The sequence below is a fragment of the Triticum dicoccoides genome, chromosome 5B (assembly GCF_002162155.2).
Source record: "Triticum dicoccoides isolate Atlit2015 ecotype Zavitan chromosome 5B, WEW_v2.0, whole genome shotgun sequence".
Classification (NCBI taxonomy): Eukaryota; Viridiplantae; Streptophyta; class Magnoliopsida; order Poales; family Poaceae; genus Triticum; species Triticum dicoccoides.
In genome coordinates, this window is record NC_041389.1 from 237,295,460 (window position 1) to 237,306,630 (window position 11,171).

At 48.7% G+C, this 11,171-nt stretch overlaps 1 protein-coding gene across 1 annotated transcript; it reads right to left on the minus strand.

Annotated features, from left to right (window-relative positions):
* Window positions 1–1,479: 1,479 nt before the first annotated feature.
* On the minus strand, window positions 1,480–9,221 carry LOC119308203 (tubby-like F-box protein 14). The gene is made up of 5 exons (XM_037584323.1): window positions 9,028–9,221; window positions 4,166–4,633; window positions 3,681–3,768; window positions 2,643–2,775; window positions 1,480–2,558 (listed from the first exon to the last, which is right to left on the minus strand). Exons 2-5 carry the CDS (start codon window positions 4,511–4,513, stop codon window positions 1,808–1,810), a joined length of 1,320 nt encoding a protein of 439 aa, XP_037440220.1. The 5' UTR covers window positions 4,514–4,633; window positions 9,028–9,221; the 3' UTR covers window positions 1,480–1,807.
* Between the last annotated feature and the right edge of the window lie 1,950 nt (window positions 9,222–11,171).

Genomic DNA, 11,171 nt, shown 5'->3' on the forward strand with positions numbered 1-11,171 from the left:
GCGGCAGATTGGGGCGGCGTCGGTGCTCTCCGGCACCGGGCGGCGCGGACCGGCCATGGCGCACTCGCGGCGGCCATGGGAGGGGCGACGCGCGGTTTTGGTGCTGGTGCGTCGTGGGCCTGCGCGGGGTGGCCGCACAGGGTGGCGCTGTGCGTGCTGGGCGCGTGGGGGCGCGGTTCTGGCGCATGGAGCTGTCGCGTTGGCGTTCTGGTAGCGCCGGCGGCTGCTCGGGTGCTGGTTCTGGAGGCTGCAGCGGAGGGGGTTTCAGCGGCCGCGCGCTGTCGATGAGGGGCGCTGCAGGGGTGAATCAGTCGTCTTCGGTACGGGAGCTGCAGTTGTAGCGGATCTGATCTTGCCGGTGGTCCCCGCGAGGTGCGGTTGGCTCCGGTGGCTGCTCCGGGCTTCTTCATCGACGGGCTGGTTCGTGGGAGGCGGTGGTTGGTGGTCTTGTCGGCGCCGGTGCGAGATGATGTGGGGCCAAGGTGGTGTGGTAGCTTGGGTGAGGACCCTGTCTCGGCCGCGTGCCGTGACTATCGATGGCGGCGGCCGTCGCCGTCGTTGACCTTCCTGGAGGCATTGGTGTGGTGCTGTTACACCCCTCCCGCATGGATCCGGCCATTGCGGCCTCTGCAGGGGAAACCCATGATCTTTGGATCAGACGATGGCGGCACTTTGGTGTGTCGTTTCCCTCTCGAAGGCTTCGTCTCGGAGCTCGGCATCGGCAAGCGGGGCCACTGGTTTGCGGCGGTTGTGGTGCCCAGGCTTATGTGGCAACGATGATGGTGGGAGCGATGTCGGCGACGCGGCAATGGTTGTGGTAGTCGACTCTCTTGTACGGCGTGTCCGCGGTTTTGCCTCGGTTCGTTTGTTGGTATGGAGTCGAAGTTGCGGTGGCGGGGCCCTGTGGTATACGATGACTGGCTGCAAGTGGTCATTCGATGATCTTTCGTGGCGCCAACCGTGCCTGGTTTTGTCCTTCAGAGTTCTCCCTCAGATTCGAGGCTGCACTGTCTAGCCGCAGGTGGCTGAGTTTGGCGCCGATCTTCATGTAGCTTCACGCATCTGCTACATTTCGGGTTGAGTCGACGATCACCTACAGCCAAGTCAAAGTAGTTTGCTCAGAGTGTAGGGATGGCGATGACGCCTCTAGGGGAGGAGTGATGATGATGACGCATGCATGCTGTCTCACCGAGGCCCTCTTTGGAGTGGTGTGCGTGGGCTGTTTTTATGTGTGCCGCTCAGCGGTTGGGATGGTTTTCACCCGGTTCTCCATAATTAACTGGACAATCTGGTTTTCGCTCGGTTTTCCATAGGTAAACGAGCAACTCTCTTCTGCTTAATTAATTGATAAGGCAAAAATTTTGCCTCCGTTTTGAAAAAAAATAATCTTAACTCATTTTCCCAAGAACTCAGTGTTCCAACGATTCACCATTGTGATCCTTCAAACTGATAGGCTTATTGCTGAGACAAGGCAAGATAGAAAATTTGTAACTTAACCACAGATGAATATGTGGAACTCTTCGGGCAACACAAGCAAAGTATCAACAACCCAATTAAGTCTGCTAGTTATTACAGAAAGACAAAGACTCTAGAAAGCAAGCTGTTAAAAACAAGACAAATGGTGATACAGCTGAGCAAACAGCGGTGGGCAGCAGCTATAAAATCAGGGGGGAAAAGGCTAATCAACGGTTTTCTAGTGACAACTACAAGTTAAAAGACCATGAACAATAGACACCACTGTGGCGGTCCCAGATAAATTTGAGGGGGCCACCAGTCTCTTACATAATCGGTGCCCATGCTGATGATTTCATTCGCAAGCCAGCTTGGTGTCGAAGCTGCTCAGGCAGATTGCAAAGGCCTGGAAGGCTGACAGCGGGTATCGGTAGTCCATTGTGAACATGTCCTTGGCAACCTTACCAAATTGCAGTATCACCTTGTCATGCTCAGATGGAGGTGGCGGGGCAGGCTGTGACGGGGTCGGTGCTTCAGCAGTAGACTCTGTCGCGGCAACAAGTTGGAAGTTCTTCACAGATGCAACGGTCACCCTGCCCTTGAAGTTGAGGCACCAGCATTGCAACTGGTCGTGCCATCTTGGTGCCTTGTTGCGGAGAGTCAGCGGCCACTCCTTGCACTCATCATTATCACCCAATGCCTGGCCTCCATTCCTGGAGCCACCTATTGAGATGCCCGAGAATCGGGTGCTGCTGAATCGGATGGAGCGATCCCTAATGGATGACTTCGAGAAGGAGATGCTGCCAAATGACTCATCAAGGGAATGAGCAACGGCACTGTCCGGCTGGCATAGAACAGTGCCACCAGCCACAAGGGATGAGGCAGGTATGGAGTTCATAACACAGTTCATCCGCCTAGGGCCCCGAGTCCCCAAGACATTCAGCTCATACGAAACCTGTGCTATACTGTAAGTACTGGGTGAGGCCTTCGGTGATACCTTCCTTGAGTAGAACCTACGGCTTGTTTTCCCGGACTGTGAAACATTGGGTATGTTGCATGGATGTTGGGTATCATATATTACAAACTTTGTTCCAAGGAGATTTGACCTAAAGCCCAATGGGGTAATAAAGATATCAATGGCACAATCAGACGAAAAGGAAATGATGCAGCATGTCAAAAAAAGAGTTTACCTCAATTTTCCAATGTACATGTTGCTTGACCTAGAAGTATTGTCAGTATTCATAAATATTGTATACTCTGTACAGGTTGGACGGGAGTGTCTTTTTGCCAATAGAAGAAACTTGCCATTTTCAGCAACCACAGCTGCAGAAAAAGTGTTATGATATGTTAAATAGTGGCTGATATCAATGAATACTAACAAGTAGGCTACCAAGACTGCAAGAGGAATATAGGATCTTCCACTGAGGGGTTAGTTGAGAACAAGTTGACAACTGGAAGAAGAATGGCAGCACTAGTTACTGGTAGGTGCCCATATATGTTAGCCTCGGGTGCTGGAATATCAGCCAAGATGATGCATTTGCTGTGGTGCATTCGATCTAGCAAATTCACTTTTACAGAGTTGACTTCAAGACTAGACATGCTTGGCTCCAGATGAACAACAATTCAGGGGGTGGCCACTGATGATCCACTTCGAGCAGATGCATTTGTCAGTCCCAGCCCCATGAAGCTCAAAATATAAAATGCAAGTTGTGTTAGCATCTTGACCAAATGCGGACCAAGCAGATGACAGGTTGAGCACTGTCTTTTAGTGACGTTAGTCAACAAACAACAATTGTCATTTCTACTGTATTCTGCAACTTGGGCTATTATATCTTCTTAAAGCAAATTGACTGGATATTTTAAAATAGTGCTATGTAGGAACTATTACTCTAGATTTATGAGAAAAGAGCGGCGTATACATCAGCCATGTACAACAAGAAAATAAGAAGCAAACAATGAATATACATTAAGCATAAATGACTGGCATGCACTGGAGCATGACTGTTTAACAAGACAATACCAAATACAATGATCGGTATGGTTAATTAGATGCCTGCAATAATTCATGCATAATTATTTATGATGCACGGACTACATCACTCTTTGGTTGTTACAGTAAAAAGCATGGTTGTGATCCTGCATTCTTCACAAGGAAAGTGATGGCTGCAGATGAAGGCAAAGGAATTGCATTAAGCACAAGAAAACAAAATACTTGAGAATAGACTTACCGGAGGTAAGACACAGATACAGGTAGTAAGTTTGTGTAGACTTATCCCTTTTAATGAAGCACTGGATGGTTCCATCACGGGGCCCAGGCTGACCAACAAAAAAGCATATCAGTGAATATATGAAGCTTCTACTGTGCTATTTCAAAACCAAATGCTCCCTCCATCCCAAAATGCAAGTCCTATTTGTTTTGTTCCTAAGTCAAGCTTTTTTAATTTTGACCAGTTTATAGGAAAAAACAACATGTACAAAACAAAACCACTACCGATAGATACATCATGAAACATATTTTCAGAGTGTATTGATTCGGTATTATATAAATTGATGTGTATTTCTGTAAACTTGGTCCGACCAGAAAACAGTTTGACTTAGGGACACAACAAATAGGACTTACATTTTGAGATGACGGGAATATATGTTAATTAGAATCTACAATGATCACAGAAACTGAGACTGAAACCAAAAAAGATTAAGCGAACATCATCACCTGCTTCAAGGAGACAGGGAAAGTAATTTTTCCACAAAACTCTGGGTTCTTAACAATCTCTTGACACATTTCTCTCCAGGTTCGACAGACAGCCGCACAAGCGACTACATGTTTCCTGGAAGGCCATGTAGCCTCACTGGCCTCCAGCCTCTCAATCACATCGTGAAGCAATTCTGGAGGCAAATTAGCCCAGCAACTGCTCTGGATCACAGGTGCTGGATCATGCAACTCGTGGACGGCACTATGAGATTTCCCTCTGCGATGGCCAAGAAACCTCACCTCAAACCCTCTTCGAGATAAGCTCCCAAAGCCATCCCTTACATCACGCACAATGCTACGAAACGACATCTACTCCAAAAACAAGCACAGTAAACAATTGTGCTGAAACACCAAAAAACTACTACTATAGTTGTACAGATAGCATCCCAACTCCCAAAGTACTGTCAACATAAACTGAACACGAAGAGCCTGCAAAAGAATGTTTAGCTGATATTAGCCCATGAAAGTTCTTTTTGGTAAAAGAATAGATATTTGTGTTGATTACCTACATTCCATCACCCCAACAAAACTGCCAAAACATATCTCCAAGAAATACAATAAAAACTGAAGCTTGTTATGTAATTTCTGAAAAGAATTAGTACAATCTGTGCTTGGAAGAGGGAAGAAAAGATCACCCTTCCCATTTTGTGGCTTACATACTACTACCTCCGTCCGGGTTTATTGGGCCCACGAGACAACTAGCCGCATATGTTTTTATAAGGCCCCCTCGATCCCACCACTGGCTATGCGTTCAATTGGTTAGACTTTCTCGCAGTTAGTTGCATGCGAAGAGGCGCAGGAAACTGGTTGCATGCAATAACTGCTGCTAGCGCTAAACGTGCCGCGTGATTGGCTAAATACGAAGGGGAAATGTGCAGCCAGCTGCATGCCATGACTACTTTAAATTCTGATTGGTTGCTGCCCCGCTCGGAAATCAAACGCCATTAGCTTTAATGTTTTGCCTTGGTCTCTGAGTTTTGGCTAAAGGGCCCAATAAACCCGGACGGAGGGAGTATATAGCAATCCATCCTTAGAGAAATAATAATTGAACGAGTTATTTTCGTCCAACTTCTATGCCGTTCCACCATGATGCACCAGCAAGTAAAGGAAACAAATGGTGCAAGACAACTTCAGTTACGAAGAAAAGAATGCTGGAAAAGACCAAACCAGACTGTCCTGCACCCATCTTAACAGAGGGCATAAGAATCCATTTTTTCTAGGAAATAAACTCCATTTCAATTTGTGTGGCTTTTACCAAAAAAATGAGCGGTAACTGATCAATTGGACACTATCTGTTATTTGTCAGTGAGATAAGAATGAAGTAACTCTATTTCTATTTCCAATACAAATTCACAACCACGGTAGGGATCGGGGGGTCAACCAAGTCAAATGCATCAACGACGGAGCAGATCGGCTCCTGGTGAAGGACGAGGAGATTAAGCATAGATGGCGGGAGTACTTTGACAAGCTGTTCAATGGAGAGAATGAGAGCTCTACCATTGATTATACCAGGGCATGTTTTGTGTGATGAATCTAGGAGTCTGAGGTGGTCAGGGATGCTTAAAAAAGGATGAAAGGAGGCAAGGCGATGGGCGATGGCCCCTGATTGTACCCCCATTGAGGTGTGGAGAGGCCTCGGAGAGATAGCAATAGTATGGCTAGCAAAGCTTTCCAACCTCATTTTTCAGGCAATAAGATGCTCGAAGAATGGAGCCGGAGTATATTAGTACCAATCTTAAGAACAAGGGGGATGTTCAGAGTTGTACTAATTACCGTGGAATTAAGCCGATGAGCCACACAATGAAGCTATGGGAGAGAGTCATCAGTTTGGTTGACTTGGAGAAGGCCTACGATAAGATTCCACGGAATGTCATGTGGTGGGCCTTGGAGAAACACAAAGCCTCAACAAAGTACATTATCCTCATCAAGGACATGTATGATAATGTTGTGACAAGTGTCCGAACAAGTGATGGAGACGCTGATGACTTCCCAATGAAAATAAGACGACGCCAAGGGTCAGCTTTGAGACCTTATCTTTTTGCTTTGGTGATGGATGAGGTCACAAGGGATATATAAGGAGATATTTCATGGTGTATGCTCTTCGCGGATGATGTTGTGCTAGTCGATGATAGTCAGACAGGGGTTAATAGAAAGCTACAGCTATGGAGACAAACTTTGGAATCGAAAGGTTTTAGACTTAGTAGAACTAAAACTAAGTACATGAGGTGAGCCATCGAATCAAAGCCGGATGGGCAGGTGATACCTCAGAAGGACACCTTTCGACATTTGGGGTCAATGCTGCAGAATGATGACGATATCGATGAAGATGTGAGCCATCGAATCAAAGCCGGGTGGATGCCGAGCTTCTGGCGTTCTCTGACAAGAGAGTGCCACAAAAACTAAAAGGCAGGTTCTATAGGACAGCGATTCAAACCGCAATGTTGTATGGCGCTGAGTGTTGCCATCGAATCAAAGCCGGGTGGATGCCGAGCTTCTGGCGTTCTCTGACAAGAGAGTGCCACAAAAACTAAAAGGCAGGTTCTATAGGACAGCGATTCAAACCGCAATGTTGTATGGCGCTGAGTGTTGGCCGATTAAAAGGCGACATGTTCAATAGTTAGGTATAGCGGAGATGCCCATGTTGAGATGGATGTGTGGACACACAAAAAAGGACCAGGTCTGGAATGATGATATGCGTGATAGAACTTGGGTAGCACTGGTTGAAGAAAAGCTTGTCCAACATCGTATGAGATGGTTTGGGCATATTCATCACAGACCTCCAGAAGCTCCAGTCCATAGCGAACGGTTAAAATGTGATGATAATGTCAACCAAGGATTACGAGTCGTTGGGTCGTTCCGAGGTTGAAACTCATAGACTAATCGGACTAGTCTTAGACTAGTGCTAGACTAGTCAACAAAGTACTGTAGTAGTCAACTACTAATACCTAGTAGCAGTATGTAGTAAACTGTACAGCACATTACAGTATATACAATAAAACCAGCAGTGCTAGCCAACGCTCGCCAGGCCCAGCCCAGTGCAGCTCAGCACGCCACCCCCAGCTGGCCCATTTGGGCCCAAGTAGCCAGCCTACTTCCCGTCCCAGCCTCTGTAACCCTAGCTCCCGATCGATCCCATCGCCGCCGCCTGCGCCATCAGGCACAAAAGTGCGCGCGCGCGACCCGCGCCTCCGCCGCCGGCGAGTCCGCCGACCACCGCCGTGCATCCTCTCCTCTCTCTCTCTCTCTCTCTCTCTCTCTCTCTCTCTCTCTCTTCACAGGGCCACACGCGCCTACGGGGCACGGCCATGGCCGCCGCCCGAGCACGAGCTCCGGCCGGCTGCCGCGCCTTGCTTCGCCATCCGCCGTCCCGGCGGCGGGTCAGTGGGTGTTGGCGGTGGCCTCGTCCAGGCGGCTCGTTCTCATAGCTCGCTCTCCAATTTTCCCCTCCCAAATTTGAGTCGAGCGACTCAGACGGCAGGACTAGTCCAGACTAGTCGTAGACTAGTCTCTCGACCGCTCGACTCATCGAATTAGTCTACACGAGATTCGCAGTCGACACCACAGTTGCGACTCATAGACTAGTCCTTCGACTCGTAATCAGTGATGTCAACAGAGGTCAGAGTAGACCAAACTTGACATGGGAGGAGTCCGTAAAGAGAGATCTGAAGGACTGGAATATCACCACAGAACTAGCCATGGATAGGGGTGCGTGGAAGTTAGCTATCCACTTGTCAGAACCATGAGTTGGTTTCGAGATCTTATGGGTCTCAGCTCTAGCCTACCCCAACTTGTTTGGGACTAGAGACTTAGAACACAAAACTTTTACACAATGACATTTCAGTTTCCCTGTCACGCCTTTGTTAATCACTAAATCATGGACTCAGTTGCCTCCTACCTAATACACAATAAAATCCTTTATGACTTCTAGCAATCTCTACGAATAAAAAGGAAAAACTTCCAACCATTATTTTCTATCAATATCCTAAGTTCCTTATTTAAATTTTGAAATTTTAATTTATTAATTTAGGATACATGAGAAGTAGTATTTCTTTGATCTTCTACAAGTAGACCTCAAACAAAACTTTACTCCCCCAACTAGGTGGACTAGTCAACAGCCTATTTCTTTGATCTTCTACAAGTAGACCTCAAACAAAACTTTACTCCCCCAACTAGGTGGACTAGTCAACAGCCTAATCATAATACTATCAATCTTACAGATATTGTAAGCATATTAGTTGACTAAACATCCAACGTCAATTCCTAAATCACCACAGTGCCATTAAAGATGCATTTTGAACTCACTGCCGTTCAAAACGCATTTCCAAATATTAGAACGCCAACTATCTTATATTTCTAATTTTATCAGCCTGTAAATTGATGAAATTGTGATAAAAGAAATTTGTTAGCAAGTCGCAACACGTGACACGGGGTAACACTCACGAGCTAGACAAGCATGGAAACAGAACTAAACATTGAATTACACACAGGAAAATAAGCAAAGGATAAGAGAGAATTGCATGTATATCCACACACAACGGTTACTAATTGCATTACCGAATCCCACCAAGGTATACAATCACCCAGAAAAAAGGCCACCTACTTCCTCCTACCCGGATCCCACGAATTCCAAGCCCAAAATACACCCGCATTATCATCAAATCCACAAAGTCAAGCCAGAAAGAAACCCAAAAACATCTCATTGGACCTAAAACCCGTTGTTCCCGTCTTCAGCAAACTCAATCCCTTATCTAACAACGCGGAGACTCCAGAATCGCCCAACGCAGTCGATGGAGAGAGAGGCACAAGATCCGGGAGGCACGAACCTTGAAACTGAAGCAAACCGCGCAGCCAATGCAGGGGGGAGGGCCGCGGCTAGAGGAGGCCGCCGGGAGCGGATTGCGGAGGCACCATTTGGATCGGAGGAGGGGAATGGAAAGATGGAAGGAATGGAGGGTAGGCGGAGGAGAAGGAAAGAACAAAGTGGTGGTGCCTCGGCGAGTGTAGGGGCACGGGAGGTCACGTGCCCGCGGAAAAGTAAATATATTCACAATTTCAAGAAAATATAAAACTGGCAAATATTTATTCACCGTTCCAAAATTCCAAATCCCGCTATGTCACATTTTTTTCATGGTAAGACGTGTCTCATTTCTAGATTAAAGTACAACCCACGTAGACACCGACATGACAAAAACTGAAAAGACAACATATCGCTACCGACATGACAAAAACTGAAAAGACAACATATCACTAGCCTTTACATAAGGAACACCAGCCAACGAAGAAAATTACAGTCAAGACCGAAAAATTCCTTAGCATGACACCAACGATCGTCACCTGTCTCTGACATCACCAAGCACCCACCAAAGGAAAAACTGACGGATCAACTCCTCACCCGAGCTCGACGCGGCTTCATCGCTGATATGCAGCTATGTGGACCTCCAAGATGGCTCACCAAATGCGAAGTCATTGTTGTTGAATAAATCAGACCGGGACAACACTTTGGACAAGTCATCAAACTTCATATTTGTCACCCCTTCACGACTAAGACGTCGAAGGAGGAAACCTTACCTGCCAGCCACCAACCACAAACCCAACACACGATCCATCTTTCAAATGTCGTTGATGTGGACCACAACCTGCATCTGTTCCTCGGCTACCCCCAAGCTCCGTGTCGGCACTGGAGCAGACACCGTAGCAACGGTAGAGCTCGAGGACACTGTCAGGCTCGTGGGACTGAGGGTACCCAGGCCCGTCTGCCTGCAGCCTAGGAAGTAGGTGGCCCACTCTAGGACTTCACGAGCAAGACCCTCGCGAGGCACACGTCAGCAAGTGTTGCCATCGGCCTCGCGATGAGTAAGCCAGGAGCGGCTTGAGAAGTCGCGCAGTACTGCGTCTTCACGTGGGTGATGCACGCGACAACGATCGGCGCCAGAGGTGGTGCCAGTAGGTGCGGATACGAAGGCTTTCCTCTTTCGCACTAAGGGAGCAAGGACAACACATCGTTTCCCAAAGCAGTCCTCAAAGGTTACCCATTCGGTGCAAAAGGACCAAGGGTATGGGCTCGCCAGGACGGAGGTCATCACCGAGCCCACCGGCGCGTCACGACAGGAGGCTTTTACAAGCGAAGACCACCTTTAGTCAGAATAAGCTGCAACCTTGTCCCCCTTCGAATTGGCCGTTGTGGCAACCCTTCCCGCCTTGCGTTTTCAGGGGAGAGGATCACAGCCGGTATAAAGAGAGGACAGGGTGCACCGTAGAAGGGGGGACTCATGGTGAGCAGCTAGAGCCACACGCTTGTACTTCATTTCTCCAAGCAATCCCAACCAAGCAGGAGTAGGGTTTTGCACCGCAAGGTGGCCCGAACCTGGGTAAACTGTCGTGTCCACTGTTCTTCTTTTAGCTCAAGCACGCCGGAGCATCGTCTTGGGGTTGTGAGGCTAGGTAGGGCGGTAGGAATGAGCGCACCCCAGAGTTCGAACCTTCTTGGGTCCCTAGAGCCCGATTCCGACATTCGGCGCGCCAGGTAGGGGTGCGTGCAGTTCTTCCGCTCCACTCCGGCTTCCGCTTCGTCAACTCCATGGCCGACGCTCGCCATGTGTGCGCCGAATGTTGGGCGGCTCGCGTCGCCTAGACAGCGCCTGGAGGCCGCGACGGCCGTCACCACTCCGTCGGGGGCGCAGCTGCCACTGCCACTGACCCTGCTGCCCGCGAGCAACACGACTCCTACATGCACCCTTCTGTGCATGCAGGCGGCCGCACCACCACGGCTTCCTCCTCCCTCGGTCGTCGCAGGCCGCCGAACACGCAGACCGCTCTGCTCACGATGCGTGAGCTGCTCCGCTATCGCTCGGCCGACGCCGGCTACGACGCCTGGCTTGGTCGCATCAACAAGCTCATCAACACCACCGGAGAGGCCCTGGTGCCCTCCCACTCGCTCCGTCCTCCGTCGTCTCGCGTCGGGAACGTA